This window comes from Dysidea avara, chromosome 10, assembly GCF_963678975.1.
Source record: "Dysidea avara chromosome 10, odDysAvar1.4, whole genome shotgun sequence".
NCBI classification, from domain to species: domain Eukaryota; kingdom Metazoa; phylum Porifera; class Demospongiae; order Dictyoceratida; family Dysideidae; genus Dysidea; species Dysidea avara.
Window position 1 is genome coordinate 9,090,231 of NC_089281.1, and position 19,575 is coordinate 9,109,805.

General features: G+C 37.1%; 3 protein-coding genes across 5 annotated transcripts in view; 1 reads left to right on the forward strand and 2 right to left on the reverse strand.

Moving 5' to 3' along the window:
* Window positions 1-46: 46 nt before the first annotated feature.
* Window positions 47-1,879, reverse strand: LOC136268301 (DNA repair protein RAD51 homolog A-like). Of its 2 annotated transcripts, none has more exons than XM_066063601.1 (9): window positions 1,744-1,879; window positions 1,582-1,662; window positions 1,432-1,536; window positions 1,227-1,377; window positions 959-1,145; window positions 798-911; window positions 615-744; window positions 389-510; window positions 47-332 (listed from the first exon to the last, which is right to left on the reverse strand). In XM_066063601.1, the coding sequence occupies exons 2-9, from the start codon at window positions 1,657-1,659 to the stop codon at window positions 209-211; spliced, it is 1,011 nt and encodes a 336-aa protein (XP_065919673.1). In that variant the 5' UTR covers window positions 1,660-1,662; window positions 1,744-1,879; the 3' UTR covers window positions 47-208. The 2 variants fall into 2 exon arrangements, with proteins under 2 accessions (XP_065919673.1, XP_065919674.1); XM_066063602.1 differs by having other exon boundaries at window positions 1,722-1,875.
* On the forward strand, window positions 1,850-11,902 carry LOC136268298 (E3 ubiquitin-protein ligase rfwd3.S-like). Its single transcript, XM_066063597.1, has 11 exons — window positions 1,850-2,381; window positions 2,438-2,529; window positions 2,644-2,782; window positions 2,836-2,963; window positions 5,739-5,859; window positions 7,649-7,750; window positions 8,476-8,642; window positions 8,733-8,936; window positions 9,080-9,266; window positions 11,068-11,250; window positions 11,682-11,902. The coding sequence occupies exons 1-11, from the start codon at window positions 2,061-2,063 to the stop codon at window positions 11,838-11,840; spliced, it is 1,803 nt and encodes a 600-aa protein (XP_065919669.1). The 5' UTR covers window positions 1,850-2,060; the 3' UTR covers window positions 11,841-11,902.
* LOC136268295 (uncharacterized) overlaps window positions 11,847-19,575 on the reverse strand; it is a 27,215-nt gene continuing 19,486 nt past the window's right edge. Inside the window, exons 26-38 of one of the 2 annotated variants that reach the window (XM_066063588.1) lie at window positions 18,947-19,107; window positions 18,809-18,889; window positions 18,663-18,758; window positions 18,241-18,406; window positions 18,039-18,188; window positions 17,842-17,985; window positions 17,178-17,375; window positions 16,345-16,663; window positions 15,819-15,919; window positions 15,500-15,559; window positions 15,259-15,444; window positions 12,132-12,182; window positions 11,847-12,081 (exon numbers count right to left, since the gene is read on the reverse strand). In XM_066063588.1, coding sequence (XP_065919660.1) covers window positions 11,908-12,081; window positions 12,132-12,182; window positions 15,259-15,444; window positions 15,500-15,559; window positions 15,819-15,919; window positions 16,345-16,663; window positions 17,178-17,375; window positions 17,842-17,985; window positions 18,039-18,188; window positions 18,241-18,406; window positions 18,663-18,758; window positions 18,809-18,889; window positions 18,947-19,107 — 1,887 coding nt within the window. In that variant the 3' untranslated portion in view covers window positions 11,847-11,907. Of the gene's footprint in view, window positions 12,082-12,131; window positions 12,183-15,258; window positions 15,445-15,499; window positions 15,560-15,818; window positions 15,920-16,344; window positions 16,664-17,177; window positions 17,376-17,841; window positions 17,986-18,038; window positions 18,189-18,240; window positions 18,407-18,662; window positions 18,759-18,808; window positions 18,890-18,946; window positions 19,108-19,575 lie in introns of those variants that run through there. The other variant, XR_010706968.1, reaches the window with a different exon arrangement.

Genomic DNA, 19,575 nt, shown 5'->3' on the forward strand with positions numbered 1-19,575 from the left:
TGCGGTCAATGGAATTCATGATGTCATAGGCCCTTTTCCGATTACGTCTAGTAAAACATCGTTTGCTAAATTGTACAAAAGAGTTATAATATTGCACCACAATAACAATTTTTACAATACAGCAACAAAAGCACATAATACATAACAAGAAAATTTGGTATATAAGCAGAGTTTGGAATATTTATTTGTGATTAATATATTTTTAAAATTAATCTTTGGAGTCTCCAATGCCATCAGGGTTAATTGCAAACATTGCCTCTGCTTCTGGTAAGCATGGTGAATCATATATTTTACATATTCTAGTTTCGCCACGTCCTTTTCTCAAATACAGTCTAAGCAAAAGAATTTGTAAAATGCAAAAAATGCTAAGTAAGTTTTTTTTAAATACCTGGTTGTAGAGGCATGTGCAATTATATTTCCACCGATTGGCTTCTTTGGATCCGTTGCAAACATAGATGCACCGTCAACTTGAGCTACTACCTGATTGGTTATAACTACGGCAACACCAAACTGCAAAAAAAAATAAAAATAAAGATTACAATGTTTTCTAAAATTGATTTTTTTTATTTGTAAATATGTAAAGCCAATGTTTTCATACTATCAAAAACTAATACCTCATCTGCCAGTCGTAATAATGTCCTCAAAAATCTAGCCAAATGCATTTGTCTTGCACTAAGCTCCCCTCGTCCAGAATAGTCAGTTCGATAGAGGGCAGTAGCACTGTCAACTATTAACAATGAATATCTATACAACAAATAATACAAAACGCAAATTCTATAAGTTGGTAAAATTCATACCTAGACTCTGCCATCATGGCAGAAGCCTGCAATAATAACTGGCATTGGTGATCAGTGTTGTATGCTCTTGCGTAAGCCACATTGTCTAAGACATCTGGTCCTGATAATCCATATCTGCAAAATACTGTTTGAAGTATACACTTGCCATAATTGTTAAACACCTTTCTGCAACAGCTAAGAGTCTTTCAGGACGAAAAGTCCCCTCAGTATCAATGTATAGACATTTCCCTTCTCCACCGCCATGGTCAATTGGTAGCTGACAAGTGACAGCTAGAGTATGGCACAACTGTGTCTTGCCAGTTCTAAATTCTCCAAACATTTCAGTAATAGAACCAGTCTCCACCCCACCTATCAACAGTGAGATGAAAAAAGAAAAATAAGGCACCAACACAAAGTGAGAATTTTTATTCCCAGCTTTATTATTATTACCATTGAGTAGTTTATCAAGTTCTTTTGAACCAGTGGTAACCTGGATAATCTCTGAACGTCTTTGATGAAATTCGGTTGCAGTCGTGAATCCCATGGGGACCAGTTTTGCAGCAGCATCTTGTATTTTGTCAGCTTTAGCTTCACTAATTCCCTGTTACGTAACGTGTGTAAAATGTCCTGGGGTACCTTAAATGATATTAAATACCTTAATGCAAAGAAGGGCCTTTTTGGGTGCATAAGCTACTGATTCAACAGTGTGGTATCCAGCTTCTGCTAACTTCTTCACATCAGCAGCTCCTATTCCATGAGCCTAAAGAGCAGTACTTTAAAGGAATCATGTAGGAACAACTATTACCTCTAGTTTCTGTATTAATAGTGGTCCGGCAGCGTCTTCTGAATCATCTGCTTGTGAGTGCTCTTGTACCATAGACATTGTCTACATTTAGGAGAATAAATGAAGTAAAACGCAAGAAAATAGGTTGTCTTACGACTGACCCTTTAAGTTGAACTAGATTACCTGCTATCTTAGTAGAAAGAGTGGTTGTTTGGGAAGGGTAAAACAATAAGAATACAACGCTTTTATCACCAACGTAATTCAATTTTTCCCGCTGACTAAGCATAATTGTATTGCGCGTGCGTGCGTGCGAATTCAAATTGGCGCAAATGTTTTTTTCATGTCGCTAGGGATTTATCCGTAGCTAGTTCTCAGTTCACTGTGAGTCAGTATGTCTATATGATTAGTTGTGACATTAGTAAATAACTGAGCGCTTCGTGGGAGCCACACTGTTAAGAAATATATCTGAGCTTGCATGAAACTGTTAGCATACGAAACTGATGAATGACACAACAGCATCAACGGCAAACAATGCTATTGTAATAAGTGATGATGACCATGTGGCTCAGCCACTTAATAATGTACTTGTTGTTCCCAATTCACCAATCAACCCCACTGTGATGGAATCAAACACAAGACTTGTAGCTGATGAACATGTTGATAGTTCTACTGAAGAAGAAGAAAATGACAATGCTGTACAGCCAACTGAAGGTGTTGAAAGGTTCCAAACAACTAAGTCAACTGAAGGAGCAGATGATGATGATTTCCGACCAGTCAAAAAGCGAAAAGTTCAGGAAAATGATGATGTTGAAGTAGATGAGGTGAGAACTAACACTTATTTGATTATTGTGGGTGACTCTATTGTGGTAACTCATAGGGCCAGTTGTGTTCAATTTGTTTAGAACCATGGTCAAATTCAGGATTTCATCGAATAGCATCATTAAGATGTGGACACTTGTTTGGACAAAGGTTTGGTCACAGTTTGCTCTGTGCGTGTACATTTATACGTGTGTATGCATATGTATGTTTGTGTTTGTGCACAAGTGTTCAGTATATACATCACAAGATATTTTTACATCCCAGCTGTGTAGAAAAGTGGCTGAAGGGCTCAGGTGGAAAATGTCCCCAGTGTAATGCTAAAGCAAAGAGAGCAGATATTCGACTTATTTATGCAAAGACCATTTCTGTTGTAGACACCACAGAAAGAGACAGAGCACTAAAGGCATGTTGAAACACTTAATTGTTGACGCTTGAATACATGTATTTGTCCAGTAGGAGTTGGAGGAGGAGAAATCAAGATCACTGAGCTTGCAGAAAGATGAAGCCCATTCTGTGCTTCAATATCAGCTGGCTCAAGCAGAATGTAGTAAACTGCAACAGAAAGTTGCTGAACTAGAAAAACGGTAAGTATACCATTTTTGGGAGTGACGAATTAGTAAAATGATTAGCTAGATTTGCATATCTCAAGTAGGGCTGAAATAATCGGAGAGTATTCATTTAAGGATTTGGTACTCAGATGGTAAAATTGGTACTTGAGTACTTGTTTAAGATCACGTGACCCAGCTCGCATGATGTATTTATCGTCAGGGAGTGACACAATGAAGACTATAGAGTTTTGACTAGCATATTTTTTGTCAGGGACACTAACATCAGTACTTTAATACAGTGTGTGTATCATTGTTGTTACTTGAAAAGCTGTAAACTGTTTAAGAAACATGTCAAATGGATATGACTACAAATAGCTAGTATTTGTGAGCACTTGATTGTTAACTCTAGAGAGTACTCGGATACTAAAAAACCATGATCGTTTCAACCCTAATCTCAAGACTACACTATACATGCAGTTTAGAAGGCATATTTGTACTTAATTCTGTAATATTTCAACAAAGCATGCTTGCACTCTATTTTATAAGTGACAGAAGAAAGGCTTCACCCTTTTAAGGGTGCTGAGTGCAATAATATAACTCTTTAATCATCACATAACCCTACCAAACTATTTCCTTAATTGTCATTGCATTTACATTTGCGAAGATGTCTCGAGTCTAGGGTTGGGAAATACTTTAAAAAGTGCACCACGACATCATGAAGCATTTATCATGATAATCGATATTATCACGATATTATATGCTTATAAGAAAAATCATGGTATATTCATATGTACAAGTTTTGCATTGTTGCAATCATCCCATAAACAACTCCTAAGCTATAAGCACTGCATATAGCTTCATAATTTGCTGCATTTTGTGAGGCAATTACATTAATGTTGTAAGCAATATAACATGATGTGTAGAAATAGCCTCGATACAGTTATTGTCTCATGCTTTTATCGCGATAATGATATATTGTTATATTGTACAACCCAGGAAATTTGTGAAAATTATCTTAAAGAATATACATGACTCTTGTGCTGGCAGACTGTTTTGCACAAAAGGCAGACTGTTTTGCACAAAAAAATTAATGAGAGATGATACAGCCTTTTGCCTTCTCTCTTTCTTTTGTGACATGTCATTGGTCAGTCAGATCAGGGGCATAGCCAGGAGGGTTGTTCGAATTCGAAGTGGAGTATCTTGGGGGTGCATTTAACCATAGATATACGACTCTTAATAGGGATTGGAAACGTCACGCACCTAGTATACTACCTATACAATTGAGGTCACTGGTTAGGTACGAGGCACGTTTCACTTGTTACCGCTTTGAAGAGCATGAAAAGACCAACATTTCTCTTTACTGTAGACTATCAGTGTAGCTTTAGTAGAATGTGAAAGTTCTCTAAGGTTGAGCAATACAGGTTGCTTTGGTGGAAGTCACTGACTGGCCTTTCCGGCAGGAGAAACTCGTCATATCATGCCATTTCGGTATCGTTTCTACACCAAGGTATGTTTCTGTTCCTGTAGCAGCTGTGTACACCTTCTGGTATCAACGATACATGGCTTTTTAGAGCCCCTTTTGGTCATTAGAATTGAACAGTATGGTTTGTAAGCCACACCTCTAGTTTAAATACTGTGTATTTTCTTGGTTACAACTTGGCTAGGTGTTGTTGTACCGTCATGTTTCTGTTCTGCACAGCTGCTGTCTTGTGTAACCGTTTGTCTTTCACTCATGCCTCCACTCATTTGTCTTTCAAGCTTTAATCTAATGCCAAAACTGTGGAACAAAGCTAGTAGGATTGCAGCACACTTTGCTCTTAGATTCTAAATCACTATCGCAAAACCCGTACTTCATTAGGGGAATACAAATTACAAAAACCACCAGTAACTTTCGAAACAAGCCTGTTTCTGGTGCGTAATGCTGTTTCCAATACCTATTAGGAGTCGTATATCTATGATTTAACTAGCTGAAGCATACACACTGGTGTTTAAAAATTCTACTTAGCAACAACATTAAGTCCTGTTCAAAGTTTTGTGGTAAAGTTTACGTTCTGCTTTGCCAACATACAGCTAGCCAATGAATCAAACTCATCCTGTTTGCTATGCTGTATGCTTCTCTTTGACACATGTACAGCTAGGGATGGGCGGTATTGCTTTTTTGAAGAACGGTACGGTATTAGAAAAAATACCTCGGTATCACTAAATACCTTTATATAGTACACTTTTTAAAAACCTGGGTAAGCTATGATTTACAACTATACCCACATTGTGCTAGTAGTGAAAGTTATCTTTTAAAGGAAAAAATGAAATGACAATTGTACCACAAAGTTAAGGTTTGTCTTGTCCACAGCATAAACACATGGTTGTATGGGGCTTGACTTCATGTGTAGCCACCACTAAACCACCAAAATTTTAATTAATACATTAAATTCGGTATTCGGTATTTTTAGAAAGCCACAACGGTATCTGAAAAATACTTTTAACTACTAATACCTAAATACCTCCCAACCCTACGTACAGCATACCGTAAATATCACATCTGGTACCTGCATAAAGTTAGAGTATATGTTAAACTTTGACTGTATGATGTTAACTTCATGGTGCTATGTGAAACTTTGCACTTTGCTCCAAACTTTGCACTTTGATCATAAACATGTGCATATTTTAATACCTAATTGGTCATCTTCCACAGCAACAATTACAGTACCTATTTTGAGAAATGATGAAATACCTTGATCACCTACATACTGTATGTGTGATGTGGGTGGATAGCTTACAATCCTTTTTACTGCTGTGTATATGTTTTACTAGATTGTCATCAGTTAAAGAAGGTGGGGCAATTGCATCACATGATCCTACAGATGACAGTGGTTCTGCTGACCCAGTTGCCAATGGGAAGTATTTTCACTTGAAAAATATTGAAATAGCATTGGTAAGTACTATATTTGCTTGATAGCTAAGTAAGGTTTCACTGTACCTATCCTATAATCACATAGCCCTGTGAACGCCTCCTCTAAGTTACACTGGAAAACAAAAAGCTTCTATGCAGGGACAGATGATGAAACATACCCCAAAATATAACATTTCATGGAACAAACAAGTGGCCAGGCATCTTATATATAAAAAGCCACAATGGTTTATGTTTAGCAACAGTACTGTTGTTATAATGCAGTTCTTGGTATCATCTGTTTAGTGCAAGCATATATGTACTACAGCACATGCTAGTATGGACTTGCATGCACATACAGTTGAATCTGCCCTTACTGACCACTGCATAAAAGGTCACTAAACCATAGAATTTAAAAGCAGTGACAATCTAGAAAGGTAAGTCCAAATTAAGGGACAACCACCTTAGACAGACAGATTCCATTGTATTTGACCTCCTACAGAATTTGCATTAGTATAATACTAAGAGTAAATAATTTACTCTTGATATTACTGTACCTGTCTATGATGGTTAGCTACAAGTATCAGGCAGGGCATACATGTTGCACATAGATTCATGCTCCAGCAACATGTATGTCACAAATGCAAGCTACACGCACAAGATTCTAGAATCACTTGCTATTTACTTCTAGTATGAATCGTTATAATAGAGTGGTTTGGTAGGAAAAGGCTATTTGCCCCACATGTTTTCTAGTATAAGTCAGTAGTGTTTGGGTATTAGATATATAATGTGTATGTCACATGCAGGGAAATGGTGTCCAACTCATGTGTGCATTTAACATACATGCACTAACTGCACATAAGTAACACTAATAACATTCAGGTTTAGAAGGTCACATGTGGGCAAACTGTAACAAGCATGTTGCATGTGTAATGTTATGTGTAGCTGGTATGACTACTACCTTGACATAGTGGTCATGTAAAGTACATGTAGGCCCCAAGCTATTAAAGATGTGTTTCACGACCTCATCAATAGGACCACTTCATTTAGAGGTGGTTCTATTAATGAAGGGTTGCTAGTCTTGTGTGGCCATGCAGACCTAGGCATTTATCGATTAGAGATTATAAATGCTTTCCAATCACAGCAGGCACTTATAATCTCTAATCAATAGGTGACATGCAAAAGTAGGGTCTGGTCATGGGAGAGTAGAATTACTGTGGCTTTAGATTTTGTATGTGCTTCAGCCGGTATAAAAGTAATAGTTATTGTAATAAAATAGGCTAGCTAGCATTAGTTAGAAAAAGATAAATTTCCTATCATAGGTACCAGGTAAGACATTGTTGCAACATACTTGTTTGCATCAGGAAGAAGTGATGGCATGTCATACCTCCTCAAAGCTTGGCTTAAATTTGAGCCTTTTATTTTGGATATTAGGCCTCTCTCTAGTCTATAAAATTTGAAGCAAGACTAATTGAATGATAAAGCTAGTACATACCTGGCTTGCGATATATAGAACACTTTTGTGAGTTACATTGCTGTCAGTCTGACTAATATGTGTCTGTAATCATGTGCATCAGTCCACCTAAATGTTGTGATATTATATATGCTTATTGGAATACCAAGAAATTCAATAGCAGAAAACCATTGTGGTTTATGTGTTGTTTCAAAGAAAAGCAGGAGTGTGAAATTCTGTGAATATGTTTACTTGTGACATAATTTGACACACCACATTGATGTGGTCAGGTAGTATCAACTTTCCTGGCATTCCCATGATTATATGTACCACTATTCCATTCTATTTGTCTTTGTGGGATTTTATTCTCTGAATTTGTAGCAAGGAGGAGCCCGTGTGATGGCTTATGATAGCACTCTTGGTATGCTGGTAGTCTCCAAGCCATCACCAAACCAATTATTCCGTGGATATGGACTTGTCAAGGTATGTCATACACTACACAATCGCTCACAGTGACACATGTTATGCATGCTATATTAATTCTGTATACACAATAACACCTACAAGGCTTTGATGTAGGTGTTGTGTACCAGGTAGTGTAATCACACACAGGTAAGGCTTCATTACTTAAGTGTCAGACACTTGATGCTGATTCAGTTAGCCATGATACATATAGAAACCTTGAAAGACACTTTTGTATACCCCAACTGTTTCCTTATGTAAGTCAAGTTCTGTAGACCTCTTATAGAGGTGTTTTGTATAATCAATTTAAAAGTTTGGAATTTTCACTTACAACAATAAATCACAAATTGAAGCATATTATCTGATTTAAGCTCTAGTATAACACTACTCAAGCATTTTATTTTCTTTATAGCTTAGTTTTAGCAGCCGGCATTTAACAGATGTGCACTCTAAGCATATACAGTAGGTACCGTGTTAAATTCCGCATCTTTAATAGTTGCCGCACTTGAGTGGTCCCACAATCGATTGTGAAAATAATGGCTTAAACATCGTTCACGAGTATCAAGTGGTGGTCCAGTTTGAATAGTTGCCGCATCGATTTTTGGAACTAAGGTAATAAACGCTGCGGCATTTAAACAAGTAAATACAGTATAATATAGCCCATGTTTGTATTTGAGCCTGACTTAATATTTATGGAGATGTATTGAGTGTGATGAATAATTATAATTGTATAATTTTTTGTCTAGATCAGTGGCCTCGAATTAAAAGTTCATGAATATATTGGAATACACCAAGCAAAGCTCCGAGATGTTGCATTCAATCTCAATCATGATAATCAAGGAATTGTATTGACTGTTGGAATGGACAAGAGTGCTAAACTGACTAGTCTGTTAAGTAATACAACTGTATTAAGGTACTTCTAGCCCTGCGTGTGTGTGTGTGTGTGCAGCACAGCGTGCATACTATAGTATCTATGTTTATTGTGTTTCTATATATCCCCTAGCTATGAAATGCCTGGACCTGTATGGTCATGTTGCTGGAACCAAAATAACTCCAATTACTTTTACTGCGGTGTTCAGAACGGTTCTGTGATTGTATGCGACATCCGAAACACTTCTAGCCATGTTGCCTGCATGAAGCAACAGCACAGCCTGTGCCCCATAACCTCACTCTGTCACATCTCACAATCCAGAGCATCGAATCTTGGGTGGGTGAAAATCATATTTAAATTGTCTGCTATTCTATGACATTGACAACTCTAGTCCAAACATATTGTGTTGTGTAGAATGTGGGGGAAACAGAATCCTTATATTATTGTGACTTCAGTAAGCTTTCATTTTGTATATATAGGTGTGAAGGTGTTTTAGCTGGTACTTTGGAAGGAGCTGTATTTTGGGAGAGAAAATCTGATAATTATACTCCACATAGTCTTGCTGCATTACAGGGCTCCTGCACCAGTTTATCATTTGAGCCTTTAACCAGACACTGTCTTGCTTCATTCAGGCCATCCATGAGGCAACCACACTGTAGACATGTTGTAAGTCTCTATGTTTGATTTGTAATAAGGTACACTGTAAAAGTGTTTTTTTTCTGCACAAGATAGTGTGCAGAAATTTACCATAAAACTACTATAAACATTACCATACTTTTGATTTCCTTTCTCAAAACATCTCCACCCTTCTTTACCATGTCATGTGATGGCATAGATATCAAGAAAGAGAAACTAATGTATTAGTTAGCTGTAAGGTGGTATCTATTGTGGATAGCCTTGAAGTGTTTGGCTACTCACTCATGTAAATGTTTGCAACTTTCATACTTACTGGAAGCCATGAGAACTACAGACTGAAACCGTTATCTGTAGAATACCCCTCTTCCTTGTTACACAGTCATGTGTACGAGTTTGATGTGCAATAGTTCAAATCTTAATTACACTTGCTCAGAATGGTTCACACAATACATTACATGACTTGTAAATAGTTAGAAAAAAAATCTGGAAAAAAACAACAACATATGTCCTTACTCAATGTTCCTAATATACAGTTCTACTGTACTGTGTGATTATCGAGGAATGGAGATCTGGGATAGTACTGTATGTTTGGGATCACGAAGGTTTGGGATTTTCTGGCCAAAAATATCATCCTAAAACAGCCTCACAATACCTTCATGGTGTCTTGGCAGTGCCTTCAATATGACCTGAAACAGTTTCAGACAAGTGTAACTCAATAATGGCTGCTATGGGGCTTGATTTTTCACTGTTCAACATCACTTCAGCCCGACTAGTTCCTTTTGACAAACCACACTACATACAATGCATGCTTACCTATGTCCTCCTTTTGTGTCCCATTTATCTTATCTTAGCTGACAGCACAAGGTGCTAATTCGCAGTAGTACCACATGATGGCTTCCCTACATTTGATGGGAATCGTTCGACTTTCCGTTGTGACTGATTGATTGCAGACATCCTTCTCCTGGTGTTTCATTTGTAACGCTGTGTAACAGACTGAACATAACTAAAAATGAAGCATAATGGCCACCTTGCTATTTCAGTAATTGATAGTTGGGGGGTGCATTGAGACAAAAACAATAAGCCCAGCACCATTCTAATGCAGTATACGTGAATTCACCAGTAATAATACTGTTGCAAAAAAAAGTAAACAAACAAGTATAAGGTTTGATTAGGGATCATAAAAGTATAGAAACAAGGGAGGTCACTTACACCTGCAGATATACTAGTGGACATTTAATCACTAATTCAGTCATGGGTATGTACTGAAGTAAGGATTTAACGTCCACTAGTTGTTGTTTTTTTAATTATTAAGGCTTTACAGCACCAGTGCTGAAGGTCTGTAGGACACCTGGTCCTTCAGCCTGTCTAAAGTTGTTACAGAAAGTGTGTTTGAAAAGGTGGAGAAAGGGGGAAAAAATCCATGACTGGACCTGGGCAGCCTCGAACCTGCAGCCATCCAATTAAAGCTCAAGTGTAGGCAACCTCCCTTGTTTCATTTCTATGATCCCTAATCGAACTTTAAAATATCATATGATCTATTATTTAAAATTCAGTGCTATTCAGCTTCAAGCCTTTGAAGTGCAAATTTGTGGCACAGGTTACTACTTGATAACAGCTGTGGTTTGAAGTACAGTTACCATGTGCTGCTCTGAGGTCTCTTATAAGTGGGCTTTGTAAAGTATCATTAAGTTGCTGGGAAACTAATATGTTTAATCTGTTTTCCATTAGTTGAAGTACAATAGTACATCATATACTAACCAAGCAAACTGACTTCTTGTATTTTCTTGTTTATACTCATAGCACATCTCATGTGTGACTATTCTCTCATCAGATGTCTCAACTCTACAGCAATGTCATAGAGACTGGGGATAATGCAGTCAATTGTCGTATAGTTCAGCATTTCACTGGCGGCCAAAAATGCAAGCTACTGTCACGATCATCATTATTCATCAAACCTAATGGTGACCAGACTGGTGCACTGCTGTCAGCATATGGTGACGAAGCTACTCATTCTGTAAGACTTTAGAGTAACTGTATTTCTGTGTGTGCATGTTAATCGTATGTGATGGGTGTAGCCTGTGCTGTATGTTATGAAATTGAAGTTTGTAACAACAATCCAGCAAGCAAGGAAAAGTAATGGACTAGTGCTGTAGGTTTTATGAGTGATTGGGTAGTTGTCTTGGTATTTCTTTCATGTACAAATGAAATTAGGGAGACCCAGCTTGTTAGCCAATAAGCTACAATGGAACTGCTTGTTTTGGACACCATATAAGGCTATTGGTGCCCTTATTAGAAAGGTGTCCTGACTACAAGTGCAAGGTGTCCTTAGGATTACAACCTTCCAGGCCTCCACTGTGGTGGTTGAGTACTTGCTACAGCTGTGCATATTGTATCATAACTTTATTTCACATGCTACGTACCTTATCCAAATGCTCTATTTTATAGGTACATATTTGGGACATCAACACAGTTGCCAAACTACAACAGATCAACATACAGCCTGATGCAGTACTGGACATTAAGCCATTCAGCATCAACAACTCACACTACCTCACTTTATTGACAGAAAAGCAATTACTAATACATCATTGGACTCCAGATTAATATGTATCACAAGAAATAAAATTTCATTCTTTTTTATTAAAAATTAAATCCATTATACAAAATTGTGTTATGTTCTAGCAGATGCATTCATTTGTAGCCATCGGTCACAAATGTCCCTAATGGCTGTCTGGCCAGCCTGGGTTGCTATGGTGGAAATACGTTTCACCTCTTCCACATAGCGTCCCTTTATGGCGGTGAGGTAGGCTGACTTGAGCTTCCCGCATTGTATAAATGCATTAATCTACATGAGGAAAAGTGATGTGTGTGTTGTACAGTTTAAGATAATCTCACCTTACTAACATCACTGTTAAGTAAAAACACCAATTTGTCTATCTCTTTGGGCTATAAAGAAATTTTACATAGTACTTTACTCTTTGTGTCAAATAAATAGTGTTTACATACTATAAAAATGATGTGCAATCTTTTTGGCTACACATGAAACATTTAATTGTGGTTGTACAATTGTTTCTATATTTTGGTTCTATAATTTAGTAATTAAAGAATTACAGAACTGAAATCATATAGTACGATAGTAACTGTATAGTAGGGGCCACAAAGGAATAGGTGTGACCTACGAAATAATATCACCAGCCTCAATTTTCCCTGATGACGATGAGGCAGTATTGGTTAGGTAAAACTAAGCCCAAACAAGCTTTCAGATCGACCGGAAACACTTTCAACAAGTTGCTATGGAATATTTTATTTGACAGAATTTTCTACTGACTGATTGACTGATGCCTTCAGACAAATGTAACTCGATAATGGCTAAGGTTATGGGCTTGATGTTTTCACTGTTCGATGTCACTTTGGCCCAACAGGTGCCTTTTGGCATACCGCAGTACGTACAATGCATTCTTCATGGACTTACCAGTGTCCTCCTTTGTGTCCCAGTCATCTTTGCTGACAGCGAAAGGTGTCGATTTGGCAGTAGCACGTGATGGCTTCCCTTCATAACGGAAATCGTCCCTATTTTTCATAGTGGCTATTTTGATTGCAGAGGTGCTTTTCAAACAGTTCTTGATTCGTACTGCTGTGTACATAGCCGACAGTGAAGCGTAATGGATACTTCACTTTTCGGACAATCATTAATATAGTTGGGGCATGCGGGACTATTTCTTTTGGTGTGCGTGGATTATAGAGGTGCTTTTCGAACAGTTCTTGATTCGAAATGCTGTGTAACGGGTTGAACATAGCTGACAACGAAGCGTAATGGATACTTCACTTTTCAGACGATAATTGATATAGCTGGTGCATGGTGTCATTTCAGATGCGGTATGCGTGGGTTCACCAGTCATAATAAAATTATTTACAAAAAAAGTTAACAAATAAGTACATGAAGCACAGTAGGGATATAACACTTCTTATTGTTTTACTATGATTTAATATCATGGACTACTCCAACTTGTTTCAGTACTTTTTATCGATGTGCTATAGTCCCTACTCTTGGTGAAAATTCCAAATTTTTTCGTGTACTTAAGGACATTAAATTTAATTATGTTTCTGCTTCCTGGTTAATTTATGGAGAGCAAATTTGTGCAAAAGTGAATACTATGGCTGGGTAATAGTGAATTTTAGAACAATAGTAAGATACTGTTGATGATAGTGAAAATTTACCTATATTCTACTTATTACCTTCAAAGTAGGGATGTTCCTTATCGATATGTATTTGGCTAAAGACTAAGTAGACTTTTAATACTGATTTTAAAAGTATATTTTGAATTTTTTAGATGTCAATTATATCAATTTTCAAACAAATGGTGATAGCAATATTATTCCAACAGAGGAGGTTGGATGTGTTCACGTGAGCTGTACATTTTTATTGGAAATTCTTCATTTCAAGACAATTTTATTAAAACTATATTTCAATTGAAAGTTTATGTATTTCTAAAACTAACAGCATGGTGAACCCCAGCAAATCCCGCTGATTTGGCTGGTAACAAAGCCAGGGTTTAAAGCGCCAATAAAATAAATTACACAAAATCTGTTTTATTGAGGAGGGTAATACAGCGATCTCAGTGTAACGCAGTGAAGGGTCATTGTTTCATTATAGAAAATGTACATGACAAGTCTGGTGGAAGTTGTATGCATCAAATCACAATTTATTAATTTCACCATGAATCTCAAGTGCTTTGAGAAAACAAAGTACATAGCCTACGTGAAGGACGATCTGAATATCTAACGAACCCCTGTGAACCCCATTGTTCTTCAGTTTAGTATTGCAACTATTGAGGGTAGTGTGAAATACCAAAGAAAAAAATGCAATTAAGAGCAATATATTTAAGTAACGCTTATAGCGCATCCAACCTCCTCTGCCATTCCAATATGTTCGTACTATCCCCCAGCTCTAGTCAACCTTATGCTTACTAAGTTTCTGTTATGTCAAATTTTGTACACCAACTACATACACCTGTATGGTTTTCTGCATTACTATGTCAAATTCAGTTCGCACCACATTAAACTTCTTAAAACTAAAATAAGTCGCATGGTCAATTTTGATAGTAATATATGCGTTTTGTGGTACAAAGAACCTATAATTTAATTATGAAACTCCTATCCTGTGTCTGGTGCTTTAAATGTAGCACAACATGCACCTACTTATTTATCAAAGGGTAAAAAATTTTCAAGAAGTGCAATAATTCATAGTAGTGGTGTACGATATAGGATATTTTCCTATCACAATTATTGCACACAACATATCACAATACGATATATATCACAATATACAACTTATCACTCAGCTAGTGTATTTACACAGATAACACTTGTAGCAGTAATGTACAAGTACAATACAACATGGTACATGATTAGCATACAACATTGCAAGCTCTTTTATCAAAAAAAAAAGTACAGTGTACAATGGCATCTTGGGTACATTTTTCTCTAATTATAGCTAAAATATATACCTAAGCTTATATCATGATATAAAGATTCTATATCATATCACGATATAATTTTTTTTATCACGATATTTCAATATATATATCACTAATACATATTACTACTCAAATCTCTTTTACATGAAAATGTGTCTTGTACTAAGCTTAGCATTTGGGTATGTACATTTCACTAGTGGAACCTCAGTTATCCGAACCCCTTGGGACCAGAGGTGGTCCATAAGTCTGAAAAGCCTGTACTTCTGAAACTGTGTACAAATAACCTTAAAATAGCATAAAGAACATTTTTTTTAAATTCAGTAGTATCAACTACCCTAATAGAACAGTCATTACTCTAATAGAGCAGTCATTTCCGTAGTTCGTTTAACCGAGAATCCGGATAAGTGGGACCCGGATAACTGAGGTTCTACTGTATCTACACAGTTTTGTAATACAGTGTGGAGACTGCATAATATATGGAGTCCATACTTATGGACTCTTGATAATATGGAACAAAAGTAAAGAAGACAATAATTATTAAGTACCTCGTTATTTGGCGTCTTTGCCAATTCTTTAACAGCAGCTAAGATAATATCATCGGTGTACATGGCATGATTTTGGTCGTTGGTTTTCACACACTCCAGAAGATGGTGTATATCATCAGTGCGGCCATTAGCTGTCAACATGCTGGCTACTTGACTAAAGAACTTACCACGGGGCAAGTAAAATGCCTAACAGAAAATCTCAGTAATAATAACAGTTGAATAGAGGAATTGAAATATGTACCTTTAGTATTTTGATGACTAAAGGAAATCCAACATCAATACTAGAGGACCACAGGAGCACCTAATGGTAATACAACATGACATATTGTTGTGAATCATATGATCAACATGTGTATGAACTTGTGACCACAAAATGACTTATTAAATTACCAATTCAGAAGACTAAAATAAAACCTTTTAAGGGACCCATTAAAAGAAACCTCTATAAATAAAGGCAGGGATTTTCTTCCCAAAAGGTGTGGTACGTTGTATACAAACACAATCCATAATGTGAAAATCACCTCACACACTACACACATCAGTATACAATTGTACAGTACCTGGCAGGCAACTTGGGACCTCACTGGTGTACCACCAAACAATGTAGCAGGTTGTTGCGTCTGTTGTACTGTTACCATGGGAACTGAACCACCTCGAGCTCCTATGGACATAAAGAAACACCACCATAACATAACCTTCATGATTATGCCTTAAGTGACTTATGAGTTGAGATTGAATGAATAATAATGAAGCTAACCACACACATGAATGTCCATACTTAATTCAATTTACACAAATACAATGTTTTCATTATAAGGCAAGCCTTCTTTGGGCTTAAAATTTGACTGCAGCTATCTTGAATGATGTTGAATTAGTAAATTGCATAAAGTGTCGGCAAACCCTTTGCCTTTTTGGGGTTTAACATTTGATTGCAGTCCGCCTTAATCATGTTGAAATAATGTTATGTTTAAAAATGGATAGTATTGGGTACACAGTGATACATCACACATGGAATAGTTTTCCAAGCAAAACTGATGCATTTAGCATCAACATTATAGTCAGGTGATTTCAGCCATGTCAAGTTACCTCTTTTGGTGAAACACTTATACAGATACTCAGTCACTTCCACTTGTAGTTTAATACTGCTAATGTGTCTAACTATTTCTTCAGTGGTCAAAGCCATGACAGCTAGTCCCTCTTCATGACCTGAAGCACCTAGTCGTGCTGCCAAGTGTGTTCGTAGGTCCGTTGCTGGTTTAGCTGCTTTTGTTTCTTGGTAGGCCTTCAGGTGTTCCTCTGCTTTATACAAATAGGCAATCCTGTTATACAGGTCGGTGATGCTGGTTAGCTTGCCAGAAAAACCAGTATAGAACTTGATACAAGTCATACTGGCCCGAATAAAATCCTGTTAGATAAAAAAAATATAACAGTTCAATAAAGAAGGCTAAGAGTTCATAGTACAGTGCACAGTACATATACTGAGGAGAGTATCCTATCGCATGTACTGAAAAGGTGTTGTGGTTTGTGATGTATGAGCAGCCATAAAAGCACAAGAACTGTTAGCACTTGCTACACTTGTGACACTCAGGATGGCCATATTTGTGAAAGGCCTATACAGCAAGAAATGCCAATGTGGTTGTCTAAGCCCATGAAGCACACTTGTAGTTTGGAAAGAAACTCTGAGAACTTGACTTAGTTTGGTTGCTAGCGACTTTCAATCAATATGTTCATCATTAATTGTACAAAGAGAAACAGGCAAACCCGGAAGTGTTACAAACTTCACAAGATTCCCTTCACAGATGTATAATAATGAAAATAGGATACCTGTATGTAATAGCATGCATACTCAGTTTTTTATGTAAAGTACATAACGGTATGCAAGTTAAAGTAATGCAGCATCCACCCCACAACAATACTACCTTCATAAAGATCTGCATCTCATACAAAATAGCAAAGAGTTGTCGTCGGCTGAAATATCGACATGCAGCTACCAGGTGGGGCTCCCATAACTTCAGTGAAGGGTCACACATTCTCAGTTCATGCTTGATGGCTTCAAACTGGCCTCTCTTTAATGCTGGGATAAGTAGCGCCTCCAAAAATAAGTCGGTAGAGCATTGCTAAATTAAAAGAAATGAAGACTATCAAACAACATATCAGATTTAACTCAGAACGTGTATAGTACACATGATCGCACTGTACAGGCTATCAGCCTGATAAGTTTACATATTAGTTGTATCACGGGACCAAGAGTACATAATAAATATATTTTTATTATGTACTCTTGATGAGACATTCAGGTTTTGCCTGATATGTATGCCCTCTGCACTCGGGCAGTCAGGCATACATATCAGGCAAAGCCCTCATACCCGTGTTACAACTATTACATAGAGTGGAAGCTGATCCTGTAGCCATTTCTTCTTGATTTCACAACTTTTACACTCTAGCTTTTTTGTACACCTTTTTAAGGGTATAAAATAGTACTATATAGTCTACGTAACCAGCTTAGTAAAAAAAAACCACTTGGTAAACAGATTTCATTGTGTTGAAAACCTATGTACAGACATACATACTAAATACACTTACCTGTTCCAGTATATACTTGCATGCTTTCTGTACAAATCCATGTTTGAATAAAAATGAAACCTTAGCAGACTGTGATCCGTAGTTCTTCAAATAGTACATGCACTCGTCATACCGATATTTGTCCAAAAAGCATTGGTCTTGTTTCTACACAAAACAACAACACCATAAATACTGTGCTTTCCTAATGTGGGTTATACCTCTAGTAGCATCACAGCAGCATGAATGACAGCAGACCAGTCATCATGTGGTTCATGTACAGATGCCAGTGGAGCTGATTCTATTGCCTCAATAACTCTCCCTAGTAACGCAGCATTTTGTGACGATGTTCCCATAGACTGAAGGTTTTGCTGTGGGGAGTAACACTTTGTAGACAAGATATAGCAGGTTTGTGTTTCATACCATGAAACAGTGTCTTAGTTTTTCCCTTGCCTTCTCAAAGTTTCCAACCTTAAGCCAAGACATACCCCATGCTGCCCACACACCGGTGGTGTCAAGGTTACACTTAGTTGAGATCTCCATTGCTAGACTGAACCGGTCATCATGTAACAACTGGTCTCTAATACGCCTGAAAGTTATAAAAGAAGGTCTGAGATATACTCTAACAAAGCGCGCACACGCTATGGCATCATATAACAAGTACACCATGTATGCAGTGCCTATGTACAGTTTATCAATAGTTCATCAATAGCTTTAGTACCTTGACCCAGTGAAATCCAGTGAACTAAATACCCTTTAAACAGTATCCCACTAATGCTAAATCATAAAATGCAAGTTTCAACATAGTGATAGGCAAAACAAAGTTAATTACAATGCATAATTACCTTGAAGAATCCTGCTGGGTTAGCTCTTGTATTGATGGTATCTTTTTGTAATTGGAAGACACAAACATCTTCAATAGGTCCACCCGACTAAGGTAACTACAGATAACATGTCATCAATAGTACTACCTAGAAGTACCACAACTTACGTATCACACAATTCTACACAGTCGTGACAACCAGCTGTTGAAAACTTCACTTTGGCACTGATGAGTAGATAGCGAATTATTCTGTGAGAGAATATGGGATAAGAATTCATTCTTTTGTTGAAAGATGCTAAGCCTTACCCTACAACAAATTGTTTGTCAATTTCTTCATTTAGCTGTCCTCGGTCATTGGGCATTAATTGGAGTGACACAACATGGGCACGATCTAGGATAAAATCAGCACACTGTTTTCTGTCGCTGTGTAGCTCCAGTAGTGAGATGAACAGAGGGCAGTCAGGACTCTACACAACAAAGAGTTGATTAATTATCAGACTAGTAGAACTTTTATTTAGTAATCAATGATGAGGTGGATCACATGAGAAATTAATGATGTACTAGTTCTATCTGCACAAAAATGAGCTTGTTGCTAAAACCAATATGTGTACTATTTTGTGAGTACTATATACAGTAGTATCAGCACATTATTATACACTAAACTGATTGATTGATGCATATAAATGGACTTGATATTACTGATCAAGGAGTAAACACAAATTATTTTTTTATGCATGTATCTTGCAGCATGATTCTTTCAACAGTGTGTCAGGTGTATGTTATCCATAACAAAATGTGTACACACTTGTGAGTATTGTTTCGTGAAGTTACTATAGATGTTACACTTCAGGGTATTTTTTGTCACCAAAATTATAGTGACATCCACACCGATTTATTGACTGACATGTGAATGCACTTGCTTATTAAAAAGTGAT